Source organism: Pezoporus flaviventris, unplaced genomic scaffold, assembly GCF_033815535.1.
Source record: "Pezoporus flaviventris isolate CSIRO_AGI_PZ_B2104156 unplaced genomic scaffold, CSIRO_AGI_Pfla_v1 ptg000066l, whole genome shotgun sequence".
Lineage (NCBI taxonomy): Eukaryota > Metazoa > Chordata > Aves > Psittaciformes > Psittacidae > Pezoporus > Pezoporus flaviventris.
This window is the reverse complement of record NW_026892614.1, coordinates 9080793-9100312: the sequence shown is the minus strand read 5'-3', so window position 1 is coordinate 9100312 and position 19520 is coordinate 9080793. Positions and strand designations below refer to the sequence as shown.

General features: G+C 35.9%; 1 protein-coding gene across 7 annotated transcripts in view; it reads right to left on the bottom strand.

Moving 5' to 3' along the window:
* Positions 1 to 19520, bottom strand: part of RGS7 (regulator of G protein signaling 7) — a 261029-nt gene that overhangs the window by 87639 nt on the left and 153870 nt on the right. For all 7 annotated transcript variants that reach the window (XR_009746551.1, XR_009746552.1, XM_061471177.1 and 4 more), the window contains exon 4: positions 16315 to 16365. Coding sequence is in view for 5 of the 7 variants with exons in the window: in XM_061471177.1 (XP_061327161.1) it covers positions 16315 to 16365 (51 nt within the window). In the remaining 2 variants the exon portion in view is untranslated. The remainder of the gene's footprint in view (positions 1 to 16314; positions 16366 to 19520) is intronic.

Sequence of the window (19520 nt, the reverse complement as noted above, 5' to 3'; positions counted from 1 at the left end):
TACTGCTGAAAAATGGAATGTCACATTCAAGAAACAAATTTACCCAAACCACAGTTTCAATTTTTCATATCTAAAGGACAGTATTGTAAGTTATAACAGCTAATGGCAAAGAGACACCTCTTCTAAAGACAGAAATATATCTTTATGAACCTGTTACATTTCAACAGGATAAGAAATATTTTTATATAAACTCAAAATGTTGCTGTGGGTGTAGTTTTTTAATGTGTGTGCTATTGCTGGGCTAAAACCTCAGAAAAAGCTTGACATTCCATGGGGTTCAGTTTGCTGTTGAACTTTATTTAGCTGAGTGGGTGAAGCAAACCACACATGTACATACATTGATTAGCAATCATTTTTGTGAGAAGTAATATTGCCCAGACATCTGCTGTGCCATTTCAAGGAGAGTGATCTTGATGGATTAAATGCCAGTCACTTTTAATATACTTTTTTATACAAGAAAGACATTTTCAATGTTTTGGGACAATGCAAACCTGATGAAATCTAACCAATGAAAAATATACCCTGGTTGTTGAGATTTCATATTAGTTTCCTTTTAAACATAGTGCAGTTTTCTCCTTATTGCAATAACTATTATATGGATTGATGATAGTTCATTCATCTTAAATTGCAGGGTATGGTAATATCAGCGAAATAAGTTGTTTCTTGTAATAACATCCACAGGAGGGAATTAAAAAGGATGTATGTTCCTTGTTTTTCTTCAGAACATGTTTCTGTTTGCCTTAAAGAGTATGTTTTCAGTGATTAGTGTTGATTTGGCTTTTCCTTACGCATTCCAGGGCTTCAGGTGATGTAGTCTCTATGTTTACTCCAAAGTCCATAAAATACTTTATAGTATCTCATCATCGTAGTTACAGTCTCACAACATCTGAAGTGCCTTTCCACAAAAGTGGGTGCTTCCCAATTCTGCTCCACTTTAAAATGACATTTTTCAGTGTCTATGTTCTTTTGTGCAGCAAAGTCCTGGAGAAAGATTTCCTAAAAAGAATGTGGCTTGGCATTCTGTGTCCTTAAGATTGCTATATGATGTAAGTGACAGTGAAAAAGCAAACTTGCAAGTTTTTCATATACATTTTGACACAAATATGTCAAACAAATGAAAACTTCCCTTCCCATCAAACAATAAAGTGTTTGTTATTCTGCATTATTTGCTTAATCTAAAATCCATCACAGTACTGAAGTGCATTGCTAAGCCACACGACTGACTGGAAAAAGAATTAATGAGTCAGAACTTCCCAAGCACACATTCATTTTAAGTGTCAAATGCCAAGAGATTATCACTTACTCTCACCTTACTCCTGCTGTCATTTCATTGCCAGTGTGAACACAAGCTGCAATGGATTAACTTTGACTTAAAGTAATAAAATACAACCTGCTTCTCATGCTCACATAAAGTGTAGGAGACTCTCTCTGGTCCTGACTGTTGCATTTAAAGACGGGAAAATAAAACAGCTAGAAAATTTCTTCAACACCCACATCACTGTAAGCCTCCCTCATCTGTCCCATCTGAAGGACTGAATTTACAAAGGGAGCAGCACTCAGAGTTGTTTCAGGGAGGGCAAAAGAGTCACTGAAGGAAGAAACACTATTTACCCAAACACAGCTAAAATTAGATTCATGCTTGATTCCAATATACCCATCACAAACCAAGCTATCTGTCACTACCGCAGCTTACTTAAACAGGTAGGATTTTGCTTGTGCTGTGGGCTAGACAGTGGCTGCTAATGCCATCAACAGGCCAGAGGCATCAGCAGGAATGTCACTCAGCAGGTAATGGGTAAAACCTATCAGAGATGTGTCACGAATCCTCATCTGCCCAAGGAACAGTAATGCCTACCCTTACAGTCTACAGTCTGAGCTGATCCGTAACACTGGGTGTCACTTATATGGATATCCCAAGTGTAGAGACAATAATGTATACCTGAAACATTGACTTCTTTGTTCACAAAAACTTCCAGCAAACTAGGGCCACATTACCCATGCTCACAGGATGTGAGTGAATTGGAACTCACCTAAGTGACATAACTCTAGAAAGACCCACACAAGATCAACAGAAGTTATATTACTGTGAAAGAATGAATGAAAGGGGAAGCTGACCTACAGTTTCCTGGAAGAAAAGAAAAAAAACAAAATCAACAAAGCAAAAGACTTTTCCACTCACAGGAGAAGAAATAAAGGAAAGCAAAAACAAAAACAAAAAACCCCCATCAAAATAAGGAAAAGAAGAAAGAAAATGGTTATCAAATGGGAGAAAAAAAGGAGTTAGTCCTTGAAAGAGAAGTTACATCTCACTGCTAGCAATATACAAACCCTTCTCTTGAAAATACTTAAAGTGTTCTCTGATAAATTCCTTACGTGATTGTTTCCCAATGGAGTTTAGGTGATTCACACACTAACTGTTGCTACCTCCTACTAAAGCTCAGCTTTCATTCTTTTAATAAAATTGTATCTTGAAAAGGCAGACCCCTGAGACCTCAAAATGTAATGACTTGAGGTGAACACCATAGATTTTGTTTTGACAAAGATCCCCATCTGAAATATTTGCTAAGTGTGTTTGTTTAGCATATTGGAAATGTGCAGCTACACAGGGTGGAAGAAATCCATTGAAGCTGCAAGCATTGGGTAGGGTTTACAAGGGAAACCAGAACATGGCACAGTTTGATCACTAGGAAACCAGTTCATTCAGCACACGGTGATGAACAGTTGCTTGTAAGTGTTTAAAATTGCCTTTAGTTTCCCTGTCACCTTCTCCTCAATTTTTTAAAGTACCTACCAATATCACACCAGCAATCAGACCCTGCAAGAGTGTAATTTAGCTCTGTACCCACCAACCCAAGCCAACATTCATAAAACATTTAGTCTAATTTCACAATTAATACTTTTAAATTTTTCCATTTTCAATTTTGCAGAAATCACAGACATTTTGCTATTTTATTACTTGACATGATAGAAGGATGAAATCTAGACTTCTTTGAAATGTGGGTTTCCCACAACTTTTTAGTTTGAGCTTTGATTCCCATGCTTCTTCAGGGCAAAATACAGAAAATCAAAACCTGTGTGCCTTGTTTTCCCTAACGACAGTCTGAACTTATCTTCATGATATTTCCTACCACTTCGCTCATTCCCCCCTTTTAGTATGAAATTCTATGCTAGTGCATAAAGTTGTATGTGCACCCTTTGGAGGAAACCTCCCAAATAAAAAGTTAAAAAATTTACAAGAAAAATCTATTATTGTAGATACCTCACTCAAATTATCTTAGGAGAAATCTTGTTTCACAATTTCAAGCATCTCTAAAAGACCTAAAATACTGGACATAAACTACTCAGTAGTAGAATTACTGTGTTATTATTTCAGGTTTTCTTGTATATTGCTTGCCAGTTGCTGCTATTACACCAGACCTTTCTACTTTCTTCACATGGTTAAGCCTTGCCAGAACCAGGGCATGTCAATAACAGATGTGGTTCATGCACCACTTGGATTTGTGGCCAGTAAATAGCAAGAGCGGGCACAGGATTTTTCAGTGCACAAAATATTTGTTCCTGAAGGAACTACCAAAGACAATATTCTTGAATGAAAGGGATGGCAGCTAATGTGGAGTTGGGTGAGGGTAAGCAATAGGTCATACTAAACTCTTGTTATGATTACTGCTGGTTAAGATGAATCATGACACTTTTTTAATCTCCAGGTCTGTTTGGATATCAGTTGCTACTACATCAACCATTAATTTTGTATCATTGTCATTCGTTGCTATCATAATCACCGAACACCCACTTGTGACCAGGCAGTTCAGACAACACAAAGAACATGAAGCAGCAGCAGCTAGAAAAATAACTGCCTTTTTCACTGCACTCAGCACAGTAAAGAAGAATACAATCCTCTTCATAAAAATTTCTATACCTCCATCAAACTGAGAGCATAAAATGCTGAAAATAATGTATTTCTTTCAATGGGAAGAATGCTATGCTTTTCAAGTCCAGCAGGAGAGAAAAGCTTTATAAGTAAATTGGTGTCATTGAGATCTACATCAGGGAAAAATACCATCAAAGCTCAGGCAATGTAAGTACAAAGAGTGTGGAGGTAGCTTTCTAGACAATAACACAGGAATGTGATTCCCCACGTGATCAGATACAGTTGTCTGGGATGCATATGTACAACATCAAGGCAGTTACTACAAACAGGATTACTTTTAGAAAGTTCTCTTCATCCATTCTTTGTAATTAATTTCTTTGAGTGGCAAGTAAAATGGATTTCAGTGTCCACATCAAAATGAGGGATGAAAGAATAAACTTTTCAGATGTTGCAAAACTCCATTTTATGCCATCACATGTTCCTATTGCCATAACCGCCCCTCACCCCAGTGCTCACTTCTCCCCATCGCACAGGATTTACACAGGTAATTGTAGAGAACTGCCAGTTCAGCCAGATAAATTTTGCTACTAAAAATATAGAAATACTAACTAGCAAAAACAGCTCAATGAAAACTTTAAGTGTTTTTTTTTTCTTTTTTCTTCCACAAAAAGAGAAGAGGTCTCAGTGAATGACCTATTTCTTCACTTGTGGCAGAATCTAATCTGAAGAATCTGAAGGAAGAGATAGCACTGATGACAATAGCTGCAGCAAAAACTATCAAAGGCTTTAAAATAAATTGATAAAATGGACAAAAGCATCTAGCTGGATCAACATAATGGTCACTCTCTGTTTTAAGGCAAGTCAAATATTAAACTGCTGGACTGTTACCCCTAGTGTGGAAATTATCATTCAAACCACCTTCAGTACTAAAGGAAAAAAAAGTCACAAAATGTGTCTTTGTGTTTTAGAAAGACATCCAGGGGAAATCTGTCGAAAAAAGATCAATGTAACAGATGTCCATACAGCCAACATGATAGGAACTATGATAAAGGGTAGAATGAATGAAAATTAAAATAAATGCAATAGAAAAACAAGACTCAGCACTACCTTTGTTGCTGAATGCAATGTCTCACAACTCTGTGCATATTCCTGTGTGGAATTAGTGAACATATAAGGTCATGAAAATTTATTTAACATATACCTTGGATTTCCAGGGGCTCTTGGCATGATTCCTCTCAATATTTTCTAACGTAATTAAGCAGATCTGGGATAGAAAGTCATGGAAAAAGCAATAGGCAGAAGCAGGAATAAAGGTAAGGCACAGGAGCTCTGTTAACACACTGAAGGGGGTTAACCACTGTAGCTGCATTTAGCAGATCCTGAACTGTTCAGTATCACCTTAAATTATCTACAGAAGGGTGTGACTGATGGTATAACAAAATTTGCTGAAAGTATATAATTTCTGAGGTAAGTAAAAAGTGAGTTGAGAGGAGATGTAGGACTTCAGGGTACTGATGCACTAGATTATACAACAGCAGATTGAATTAAATTTTGATAAATGCTAAATATTTCAAATATGAACTCTCCCTCCCTGTGTTCTCATGCCCAGTAAGTGGCTGCAAGTCAGATGCTGCTGCTCAAGAAAAACAAGAGTCACTATATGATTCTGTGAAACTGCCTGCTCAAATCTCAAACAGAACAGTTATGAGGAAAAAAATACAAAAGAAACCAGAAGACACTGCTAGTATGCAGCTTAGCATATCCACATCATAAATTCCAAGCAGAGTTCTGGTCATTTCACCTCAAACTATATATTAAAAACAAAACAAAACAAAAAACTCCAAAACCAACAATGCAGGAAGAAAGAGGATAATGATTACGAGAGATCTATGAAGGTTTTCATATAACAAGAAATATCACAAACCAGAAAGTAGACCATGGAGGACAGACATGATAGCAGTCTGTAAAATCATGACTAACCAAGAGAAAGTGAATGAATGAGGAATAATAATTTCCCTTTCAGAACCTGAGAACCTAGAGTCAATCAATGTGATTATCAGGCAGACCCTTCAAAATAAAAAAGCACATACATAATACTTGATCAACCTGTGTTACATATTGTCATGAGGTGTTACAAAAAGCAATGAAAGAAAGGTCATTCAGGAGCTATTAAACAAGAAACTGGAAACACTTGCGGGTCAGGGGATTCCCTAAGGTTCAGACTGTCAGGATCTGGACAGGCAAAGCAACAGACCACTACAACACCTTTCTTTTCTCCTATAGTGTAAGTCCCTTCCTGAGCATTTGTGACTGACCACTGCCAGAAACAGCTCATGGTCCAGATGGTCTGACTGCATCTCTTTCTTATGCTCCTACTGATGCTGTTGAACAAAATGAACTTAATTTCTAGTATTTTGGAGTATGTATTGGATATATACTAATTTGCATTGCTGCCTATGTTTTTTGTTGCTGTACAGATTTCTGGCTTGCTAATTAAAAACAAACCAAACCAATCCTTAACCACTATTTCACTTAAATGCTCCTGGTGTGCAGTCTCTTTTAATATTGAAATTTGAAAATGCAACATATTTATTTGTTAATCCCTTTTCCTGGAAATACTTTTGGTGTGTCAGCATACCTTATAAATGTACCATGCAGAATTTTAAATACATCTTTTATTTTTTAATTAACTTTTAGTCAGCCATCATATCTATAGTAAAAGTTTCTGTGGATAGCTGAATTACTTCTGATCTATTTCTCATATGCATAATTTTTTGTCTGCTTCAGACAATTCACAGCATATGTTTGCAAAAGTTTGTTAACATGAACTTTAAACCCCTAGGAATTTTCAGTTGAAACTGTCTAGATAGTTGTATGCACCTTTAATTCTATTATAGTGGTGGTCACTACTATCAAAAATCCGTGCCAGGCTTAGCTGTGAAACTGTAAATCCCCATTCCCAACTTCTTCAAACCAGCCTACATGAAAATACCAAGGTAGGTGCCAAATATATGCAGCCTCCTCAAGAATTAACAGTTTTTACTTATGTTGTAGAGAAAAAAAAAAACCCCCAAAGTATTTTTATTTCTCTGAAAGACCTTAACCAAAACTTTTAAACTTTATTTATCCCACAGTCATTATGATATAGTAGTTGCTTATGATACCTTTACTTTATTTTATGCTAGTGGTTATATTTGAAGATGTAAATAATTCCACAATTTCAAGATGCAAATATTCCAAATTTATAATTCTTTGTAATCTAATAGCTTAAAAGCTATTAAAGTGTTAAGTTTTCCTGTTGATACAAGATATTACCTTAAAATAGACAGTAATTAAGAAACAAACTTTCAAGGTTAATTGTAAATTACTTGTTATAATTTCTGCATGCTTAATTGAGGTGAATGGAGGCTTTTTATGGTCTTGATTTTTTTTATTATTATTAATTTGAGCCTCAACTTTACTGAGAACAGTAATTTTTTAGCACCTATAAGAATTAGTTTCTATTTTCACCAGATATTTTATACTTTATGCACCCAAGTGTTCCAAAGCCAAGTGAGGCCTTGCAGGTAACAAAACCCTATTAGAGATGGCTGCTATCGCCCACCCTGTCACACAAACAGTGATAATCCTGAAACTTTGTGTAATTTGATTAAGCGATGGAATGCAACTACTGAAATCAGAAGAAAGGAGAAATATTATCACAGAATCATAGAATAGTTAGGGTTGGAAAGGACCTTAAGATCATCTAGTTCCAACCCCCCTGCCATGGGCAGGGACACCTCACACTAAATCATGCTGCCCAAGGCTCTGTCCAACCCAGCCTTGAACACTGCCAGGGATGGAGCATTCACAACTTCCCTGGGCAACCCATTCCAGTGCCTCACCACCCCTAACAGTAAAGGACTTCTCCCTAATATCCAATCTAAACTTCCCCAGTTTAAGTTTGAACCCATAAGAGGAAGAACATCTGAATGGAGAACATGTGAATTAGATCCAATCAGTGGTCATAAGAAAATGAGAACCAGAGGTATTTTATGTAGTAAACTACACCACCCAGCAGTTAAATTAACTGTCACTATGTTCCTGTGTGGACAGCAGTATTTCTCTATGCTTGCTATGGGAAAACTGAAAACCCTCTTAAGGACAAGTAGCAACAAAATCAAGAGAAGGCCTTACTTTAACCTTCCAGTCATCAAATGCTACATACAACATCTAAATACCAAAACATTTTTGTTTATTTGATTAAAAATAGGTGCAGCAGCTGTTGGCAAGATGAAATAGGATTTCAACTACTTTTATTCAATTAAGTCGTCCAGATATAAAATCTCACTTCCACCTACTTGCACTTTCCATTACTATATAACACAGTTCTCTAGGAAACAAGGAAGCAGAAAGCTAATGAAGTCTCTAGACAATTATTTAGGTGCTTTTAATTAATTAAGCCAACATGAATTGGGAATTAGTAAATGCTCTTCCTCTTAAACCTCCAAAACTTGGTACAATCCCAAAGGTTCAGAAGGAGGCTGTCAAACAGTAAGAAAATCACAAAATATGTAACTATAGTAAAAATGGGATAAAATCTTTTATTAGGAATGTTATTATAATTTAATTTAAGCAATTAATTTATGAGCTTTATTTCTAAAAGTTATCAGAGTTCTTCCTAGAAGGGCTCACCTTTCCATTGGTCTTCACTTGTACTTTTGCCCCTAGCTGAGTCAAAATGTATGTTTTCTTGTTATTAACAAAGACAGCAACATAATAATCTCTGAGCATGTTGAATAATCAATAAATGATAGCTGCTAGTGTGCGCAGTTACAATGCAAGCAGACAAGATGGGGAATGGATAATATTTTTGAATCAGCAGTATTTGGTATCTGAAGTCAGTTATTTTGAAAACCTGGTGCATCACTTGGAAGTTAATATTGGCTCTACATGCATTTGCCTTAGGCTGAGATATTGGCTCCATATGCTGAGTGATGGCATCAAGGAAAAGAGGCTGGTGCAACACCTGGAAGAAGATATCCAGTTAGGAACACCAGGTCCTTAGAAGAACAAAGTGGAGAATTTTCAATGAAAATTAAGGAACAAAAATTGCCCAATTTAGGACTTGATTCTAAAAACTGGTTACAATGCTTTCCAGACCTTATAACACATTTGGCAGAAGCCAGTATTAGTTTTGAATAGTTCAACTTATATATAGTTCTATGATGAAGCTCTGTTCTTTGAGGTAACTTCATGGGCAAAGATTTCAGTTGTTTAATTTAGATTTCCCATAGCCTAATTTGTTCTGTGACAGAAAGGATGGAATACATTCCTTTAATTGGTGCAACAGAGTATGTGAACTTCTTTCCAATGAAATTACTTGACATTAATGCTTACCAATTTTAAGCATCTATTATCTGGATCTGGTAATAGTTTTAACATGAACTTTTTATCTGAATAGGCTTCTTCAGACTTATTTTCCTAATCATTGTTTTGTATTCTATTCAGTACTTCTTTCTTCCTCTTCACTCAGTCAGATTCTGAAAGACCTCAGTGAAATAAAGCCCATACGGCCCACTGAATTCTAAAGAAAATGTTGATTGCTGCTTTGTTCCAATTTTTGAAATCTAACTGGGTATCAGACACTTTTTATAAACTAGCTTTTGGATTCTACCTTGCGATAAAGGCCATGTTACACATATTCCTTTTTTTAAAAGTCATCTAGTTAAATCTTGTTTCTTTTGGAGTTAATAATGAGAAAACCTCCAGCCTTCTGCAGGGTTAGAATTTCACCTTTAATGATTAAAGGTGGAGGAGGAGTGGATGATATGTGAAGGTATTACACTTGCCACAGAAAATAATTCTGAGTAGAATTTGGAGACTTTAATATTAAAAGCACAAATAACTCCTCATTAAAAATAAATATCTCTGTAGACGTGGCCATGGAATCAGGCTTAGTATTAAGAAAAATAACATTTAAAAACTCAATTGAAAGTGTTTTTCTCATCCAAAGTAACTATTTATGGGAAATGTGTATGACATAAGTTACAGTTGAATCATGGAATCATAGAGTGCTTTGGCTTGGAAGGGACCTTAAAGATCATCTAGTTCCAACCCCCTGCCATGGCCAAGGATGCTTTCCACTAGATCAGGTTCCCCGAAGCCTAATTAGAACCAAAAGAGGTATATTTTGAATTAGTATGCTATTGACAATAGCAAACAGCTTGGTCACAGAAAAAATATTACAGAACATTTACATTTTGTTGCACCACCACCAGCGATATAATTTTATTCTTACCATTATATAGCAAATTATGCTAGAAGGCAACAAATTCCATAACTGTGGTCTTATCCCACTCCTCCAATATCACATTTATAAATTAAAGAGATACAATTCATTAATACATTACAGATAATTCAACAGTTTATAAAAATACTCTAATGATAAATAGGATTAGGTATTTAGACTAGCCCTGTTTTGTACATGGCTAATATAACCTATTATATATTGATAATAATTTTAATATATTTCACCACAATTAAGTGGTTTCTAAAGGGATTTTCAGAGTTTACAATGTTGTATTGTTATAAATCCTTCTATCTGTAAACAGTGTATATTAATTACTAGGATGAAAAAACATTAACTATTTTTATGGTATATTGTAAAATAATGCCACCTTAAGGCAACCAGGGAGGCAGAATCCTATTTAGACGTGCATAGTATGATGAAACGTGATAGTTTGACCTATCTGCCTATGTAAAGGAAGTGATTTGTCAATGATACCATGAACTCTTTGCATCTCTACCAGTCACAAACTCCATTTCTTTCCTGCAACTGTAAAAAAATGTTCATTTTTAACCAGCTGTCAAACTACCAAACATATCTGAAGAAATGACTGCTTCTTGAAAGAAATTGGAAATGAGCACTGATACAGCCTACCACCTACCTGCAAGTGAGAAAATAAACTGGCTAACATGCTAATCACCTTCCAGAGTGACTATGTGGGAATGAGCCTGCTCTGACAGTACTGGCACATACGTAGAGCGAAAGCTTACTCCAGGCTGGTCCTGCTGCTCTCTGTGATCTTGGGAGACACTTAACTTACGCACTCTACACAGGGTTACAGATTACAAGCAAATGGAAAAAACTTAAGCGGAAAACCATGAAATCCATCAAGTCTGATTTACCCATCTCAATTTAATCACAGGCAATACACCTCTGTTCACCAGCTCCAAAATCTGTCTGAAGGCTTTGGGCACAGAACAGTAATCTCTGCACATGAACATTTAGCTTTGCAGTCCTTAAACTACAGCAGCTAGAAGCCCATCAATTGCCACACACAGGTAAGTGCCAACCATGCTACACATAACTAAAGGAAAACTGACCAATACAATTTAATTTTACTTCAGTATCACAACATTAATACTACTGCTACTAAAACAGTGTCTGTAAATTTTGACATTTTCTATTCCCAAGCAGGATTTGAGTTTTACTTTCTTTCTGTTCATCCAAAACTGGTCATTATTCCATTTAAATGCTACAGGACCTGACAAGCTCAGACCAAATTCACCCAGTAGAAGAAAGTTAGAAAGTTATTCTATTATACACTGGACTTGAGGAAGGTTCGTGAGGTTTGTCTTGTCAAACAAAATGTGCCTGAGTTTCTGTTAAACAAATTAAAAAAGTGTCTTGGTGTTCCAGATTCCTAGTATGAGGGTTAAGGTATGTGGGCAGGCAGTGTATATTACTTTTAGTTGAGCTGATAAATGGGATGCATTTTACTCTTGCTCCATTTCCACAGATTCTGATTAATGCAAAGACTACAAACAAGCATGACCTTTCCATTCTCTTCTGTCTTCCTTTCCATAAGAGGTTCTTTTCTCTGTTAGCAAACTCTGGAAGAACCTCCCCCCTTCACTAGCAGTTGTCTGGCGCTGTCTCCCAAATAGCGATCATTTAGAACACCTTGTCTGGCTCCTGCTTTTTGCTGCTACCTTACTGCATATGCACGGGGAAAGGAGCAGAAAAAACTTAGAGCTGACCAATTTTTCAAGTACACTTTCATAAACTCAAATAAAAACCCTAATATTTTTTCCTCTAACTCTTTAGAGCAAGCACTGTGTATTATTCAAGGTCATTATTAATGCAGCAGCTGCTGGAGAGAGATTTTACTACAAAGCAAAGGAGGGAAAAGTGGGAGAAACACAGATGATGTGCTCCTGAGACTTCCCCTTTTATTGCACTGGATCAGTGATCACAGTTTAGATGGCTGCTGGTGAGCATCTGTTTACAAATTAGCTGCATCAGTTAAGTGAAAAGATTATTAATGGTAAAAGCTGAAAAATCACAGGAGGGTGTCTATTTCAAGGTACAGTCTTGTTATATAACTTACAAAGTTTGATTTGATATATTTGATATTAATATAATTGTTGATGTCCAACAGCGGTAGCAAAGTCCTTCAACAGACTGCCAAAATAAGCTGCACCAAACCAATCTGAATGCAAAGGCTGTGCATTCTGGAGCTGGTTGCAATACTGTGGATACAGTAATGAAGTGCCTTCAGCCAAATACAATTGGCTTTGTAGATACAACTAAATTAAAAAAGCAACACTGAGGACTAAAGGTACTACAAAGGAACAAGGGGATGATGACTAAAAATATTATCAATTCTTAAGGGCTCTAAGACACCTAGGTAGAAATCCTTCACAGGCTGACTTAAGGATGACATGCATGTTTGTGAGTAACACATACTTCACTATGAAAATACTTGAAAAATGACATTTTTTTTCCCTTTAAAGAGACAACAATATGATTTGCCATTAGCAAGTTGCAATGCTTGGGAATAGAGAAATCGTCTGCCCAAAGGGCATCAAAGAAATAAGTAGTAGAACCAAGTACAGAGTTAGTCTCTTGGCAATTTCAGCTGACACTTCTAAATCAGCTCATTTGCCCTTTTTGTTCTATTTTTTCCCCTGGGGATTAAAAGTACTTCAATCTCTAGTGTGGTCAATCGGGTACATCTCAGGGCATTATTATTACTTTAAAAAAGGAAAACACACTGTAGAAAAACAGAGTAGATTTTCCCCATTAAGAGTAATTGGCACCATCAGTGAAGAGTCAGCACTTACCCTGTAATGGTCAATTTGACAAGCACATATCTAAGTGCCAAACCACAAGCCCTTACAATTCTTATAAACTCAGTTAATTGCTTCTTTTCGGGTTGAGGTCAGGCTTATTTTTATGACTGAATTAAACTTCCACATTAAAAATAACTTAGATAATTTCTGTTCCTTAAAATTTTACAGATGAGTTGTAGGCTGAAACATGAACATTTTTTAAGTACATATTGAAAAGCAAACAATGTAACAGCAACTATACATTGCACACAGCTATTCTGGGCACAAGCTCTACTCTTCTGCACTGAAATAACTTCAAATCTGGTACAATTTCGCTGAATCCACCCATCATCTCCATTTTATTTTCTTGATGGAGATTTGTTGCAGCAAGCCAAAATCTTTCAAATCTTCCACAGAAAATCATTTTCCATTTGTGAAAAACGTGCATGGGTTTTTTTGGTTGTTGATTTTTGGGGGTTTGCTTTGTGGGGCTTTTTTTTTGGGGGGGGGGGGGTGATGGTGGTGGTGGTCTGGTTTTATTTTGTTTTTTTGATTGGCAATTTGTAATTGTAACTAGTTTAAACTTGAAACTGCTGATTCCAGATAATAGTTTTACACTTATTAATACAGTGAAAGCAAATGCTGCCTGACCTTATCCTGCCTTGTGTTATCCCACTATCCATAAAGCAGCCCTCTTCATTCCCACCAAAATGGTATTGGAGTTGTATTCCCTATGCGAAACAGTGAAAATATTACACCACAAAATGTGACTTTGTTTGTTTCTTTGTTTTAATGCATGGTAGTGCCATTTGCTTCTTACTAGTTCTTTGTTTTACTGAAAAATTAGTTGACTGAATCAGTTAGGTGTTTTCACCCTGAAGAACAGGAGGCTCAGGGGGGTCCTCAACAGAATTTTCCAGTGCTTAAAGGGCAGCTACAAAAGACGATGGAAGCTGTCTTCAAAAGGAGCAACACTGGAGAGGACAAAGGGCAATGGGTACAAGTTGAATGGGGAAAGGTTTCATTTTAGTATAAGAAAGACATTTTTTACAGTGAAAAAAATCAATCACTGGAAAAACCTCCCCAGGGATGTGGTGAAGTCCCCATCACTGGAGGTTTTCAAGATGCAACTGGACAGGGTGCTAGTTAATTCCAACTAGGCTCTCTTTCCCATTAAAGTATGGACTAGCCGATCTTCTGAGGTCCCTCCTAACCTGGGCTGTTTTATGATTGTGTGAATCTGTCTCCTTAAATCACAATTTGCATGCTTTGCTTGCACAAGTAGTTCACAGCAATGGTAGATGAGGAATGCAAATAGACCTGAAATTTTTCAGGATAGAGTAGAACATACTCTTAAAATATGTGAACCAAGATCTACTTTACATTGCTCTTACAGGTATGCTGCTGATATGAGAATTAGATGGATAGGATAACTGTCAGTGCAAACACAGGTATTATTTATTTCTGCACCAGAAAATTGTATAGCTTCACAGGAGCTCTGTAACAGGACCCTACCGGGGGAATTTTAAAACAGAGTCATAGTAAAACCCTGATATACTGGTGAAAAGCAGAGAGGAGATACTGCAAATTCAAATTATAGTGACAACAGTTCACAAAAATTTAGGGCTTCTCCACAGGAAAATCTAGAACTGGAACAAAAAGTCACACTCTTAAAAGATTTTATAAAACAGAGTCTTTTCAGAGGTTTTGTCATGTGAATAGTTCTTACCCACCATTTGTCAGGTTTACTGCTATCTGGTAATTCTGAGCACTCCCCAAAGGCAGCATTTAGAGTGAGTAGCTTTCTGAAGATTTGCATTCAGCCAGCTCCAGATAGCTGACTTTGGACTACGAATAACATGCACAAGACGTTTTTGTCATTGCGGATAATTTTTTCCACCCATTCAATCTGAGATAATAAAACCCATCTTAAATGACTGTGGTGTTCTGGCTACATATGTTATTATTTTATGTGTTTGCTTAATTTTAATTGGATATCAGCACAGGAAACCATTTTTTCCATTTAGTTTAAGGTTTCTTCTATTCCAAATTTTGCAACACTCAGATAATCTGAAAGAAAGCCTCCCGTAGTATTGCAGTTCTGGTTTTACAAATGAAGGTTAAGCTTCCAGACCAAATAAATATAGTACAACAATCTTTCCAACTCTGATAAATACAGATAGGTGAGTGTTTAGTAGCTGACAACTGAGAAATATATCACACATAGGTCTCCTCCAACCTTCGGGAAGCAAACATATGAGACTCTGTATAAAGTTACATAAAATTGGAAGCTGTTAGTGATCTCTTTCATGTAACATATCGATATGTTGTGAGCTGGCTACCTCCAAACACTGAATTATGAATTTATAACAGTTCCTCATTATTCAAGTCACACTTTTAAACACAGTGATTTTACTTTTTGGTGGAAATACACAATGATCATCCTTTCATTCCTAAAATGACAGAAAAGAAAAAAAACCAAAGTTTTTGAAATACAAACAAAAACCAAAATAAAACATAAATTCCATTCCCCAAAGACTGAAGAGGAGAGAGGAAAAATAAGTATTTTTAATCATGCTTTAAAAAAGGAAGATTTTTTTCTCTAACCAAAAGATAATAGGAACTTGCACAGAATATTTTTTTTTTCTGGCATTCAGCATTTTCTACTAGAAATCATTCCTTCCCAGAAAATTTCACATCATGTAACAAGATTCCTGTAAATCAGGGAAATAAATATCAGATACACACCAAAGTGCATTTGATGCTGGCCACACGAGTAACCTGTGTCAGAGATTGTAACCAAAGCTTTACTTCCACTTTCCAACCCAGCTGTTTGAGCAATGAACTGTTCTTCCTCACTGCAGTGATTTTACTTACAGTTCATTTTCCATTTAAGATGCTATAAAAATGTCCAAAACTTAAGAACAGAAATGCAGCTCTCAATAACTGTACAAAAGCTTATTTTATTAATTCTATTTATTTTTTATATATTGAAAAATTCTGCTAAGAAAACAGGCCATGTTTAATAAACTATGTAGCCGGACACTGAGCAAATTCTTCATGGAGTAGAACTTTAAACTCATTTTATGCTAATGAAAGCAGCTATCATTTTCATTCTTGGCCATCATCTTGTTTCCTGGTACCTGCTCCAATAAAACGGATAACAAAAATCCTCAGATTCTTAGCAAAGGTTTCTAAGGTTGATGCTCTCTGTTTTGCTATTGAAATTATAGTGGTCAAATGCTGCCTGGCCAGTCCCACTGTAACAGCACAGAAAGTCAGGTCCAATCATTTGAAAAGACAAACTAGGATTTTCAGACATGAGAAAAAAAAAAAAGTGAAATTACCTGGGTCTTCTATGGATAAATTCTTCGTTAACCATTGAACAATGTCTGAACCTAGGAATAAAACAACAGCATTTTTAGATTAGTATGTTTTTTCCCTCTTTCTGTTCTTCAGTTCCCTGTGACAACTAATATTGTTCTACCATGTAAGAGAGATCTACATTTTTTGCTCAGTTTGTCTAGAAAAAAAACAGACCATTCTATTTTATTTTTTTTTAGTTTTGTTTGTTTGGTTTTTTTAACAAAGAGATATAGCACTCACTTTTTTGTTTAGGCCAAGACTCATAAAATGCAATAGAAGTGCATTAATGGTATGATAACAGCCTGCATTCCAAAAATTAAACTACTGCAAAATTTATGTAGAATAAATAAACACTATATTAATACTGAGACTTTCACACCTTCAAAATTAGTTTACTAATGAAGCCTAGAAAAGGTAAATTCAACACACATTGTGATTATGCAGTATATGGGGTATGTGCTGTAGGCCATGCTGTAGGCTTAAAAACCTCCTTGGGTCTAATACATGGCATTATGAAGTCCTCTTAGGAGCTGCAGTTTGTGTTCAACTTTGCCTTCTGATTGTATATCCTTAACTATGACTTTTGCTGTAGTTATTTTCAATTCATTTCACTGGCTACCTGTAAAAGCATATTCAGTTACCTAAATCATAGGATCATAGAATCATAGAATGGTTTCGGTTGGAAGGGACCTTCAAGATCATCTAGTTCCAACCTCCTGCCATGGACAGGTACACCTTTCATGAGACCAGGTTGTTCAAAGCAGATTCCTTTGTTTCATATCAAAGAGGATGGACATATAGAAGAACACCTAAGAAAACCAAAAGTGGTTAACTGAGCATAGGCAGCCTTTAAAAAAATTACATCAGGAAGTCTCACTTACTAGTGAGAAATCATATTGAAGAAGTGTATGGTATAGGAAGGACAGACATGCACCAATGAGAGCGTTACTGCTCTCAGTACCGGTGGTGTTGATGTACTACCAATGTTTCAAACTTCGTCTTGTGGCTAAGCTCTTGACATCTGGTGCTAGAGATCTATCCTTACCACTCCAGTCTCCTTTTTCTGTATCCCTTCATTTACTGCCTATCCATTTCTTTCTAAATTCCTTCCTTATTTTAAGGTTCCATATTGTTGCTCACCACTTAACACCTTCAATACCAGAATCCCTGCTGTCTTTCACATTGAGTATCCTTCAACCTCACCTCCTAATTCCTTCTACTCCTCTTGGTCATGCAGTTGTGATACACTGCACTCTATGTGCCAAGTCACAAGCTGAAGTCAGTCTTGTTTTTCAGACTGAAACCTGCAGTGTGACCATGAAGTACCAAATAAATCATAAAGCAGCTATACTAACAAAAAGACAAACACATTTAGTATTTAAACAACTTTAAATGACCAAATTGGCTTAAGGGGAAAATATAATGAAACATCGAGGAGGGTTTATGTGCAAATTCTCCATGTTTCATAACGGTTGTCATCAACAGCCCTCCAGTTCAGACAAGCAATGTAATACAGCCCTCCAGTTCAGACAAGCAATGTAATAGACAGCCATGTCACATAATACTTCCTTGCAGAACCAATATTTAAGTTATTCATTTCTCAGCAGGCAGAGCAACACAATTCTTTTACAAACCTTAAATTTAAAATTATAGTAAAAGTCTATACAATCTACACGAATCTAAAATATATTAAAACAATCAAGTCTCATGAATGGACTTAACATTATTCTCATGAATACATGGCATTAGAATGTGCAGGGCATTTTCCCTGTCACTCCCTAGACTGAGATTTCTTTCTATACTTCCCTGGTTTTGGATTATGACATTCCCATAGTGCACAGTTTTCCTTAAACTTCTTAAGGCAAAAAATATGACATTTTTAAAAGGTATTTCAGAAAAGAAAGAAAATTTATTTCTTCTTACATTTTGAATTTTAAAGACTATAATTTACACAATGAATAGCTTTATAATGTATTTTACAAAGCCTCATTAATTATATCAGAAATTTTTATGCATATGTGTTACTAAATTGATTACATATCAGAGAGAACTCTCTCTGTGTCCAGAGCAGAGGCTTTAATTACTACATAACATGTCTAAATTTTTGATAATGTTGAACTCCAGTGGCACCATTTCTCACAGCATTTACTTAAATTTATTCCTTAAATGAGGCAATTTTCCTTTGCATGCTCTTGAATGTCTACAAAATGTTTCAGACAGATATCACTACAACAAGATATTATATTCGTAGGCATTTTTATAAATACAATTTCTGTACTTTATTTATAATATCAACTTTATGAGGCTGACACTGAAGGAAGAATTTTACCACGGTATAAGATGAAACTTCATAGAGTTCAACAACACAATTCCAAGCCTAGCTATATTTTTTTGTCAGCTGAGAAGTCAGTTAGCCTTACTATTTTCCTAAATTCTCAAAGGTCAGAGACAAAAAGTAATTAGAAAAACGACACGACATTTTCAAATACTGATTCTCAACTTTGGCTTCCTTTAACTCTCTTGGGTACATTATGGACAGAAATTTTCTGTTCTTTTTATCTCGCCTTCAAATACTTCTTACCTCTTTACCTGCTTTTCTTTAGTCCTCAACTCCTGGCATCACATTTGAATACGTTACCTATATATCAGAAATTTTACCTCCATATGTTACCCTCTCTTCTGGTTTATTATAAAAACTAGTGGGAAATGGTATTTCTTGACAATTGGATCGTCTGATTTGAAAGATCGTTACTGCTCTACCCACATTTTACACTGAAGCCATTCCCCTGGTACCCAACAGCCTGAACAGCAGTTTAAGCCAGCTATCACATTTGAACACTCCAATGATTTCAGCTGCATGACTTCAATGACAAAAGCCCAGATGAATAAATATTAACACGAACACTCTTCTTCTAGTGTGAAGGCTATTCAAGTAAAACAAAGTTGCAAGTAATTTGTCATATCACAAGTGAGAAACCTATCAGTTCATATTCCTTTGAGAGACCTTGTGGCCAATTCTATTCCTAAAAAAGAATAATAAAGGTACTATCTTGTATAGCTTGCTGCTTGATGTGTTGTTTGTTGTTTGGTTTTTTTTTTAACTGCTACTTTTGACATTAAATCAACAAAACAATTTCATTTGATTATTCCTGTGCTCTCTTCTAAGGTTTATTACTTATGCAAATGT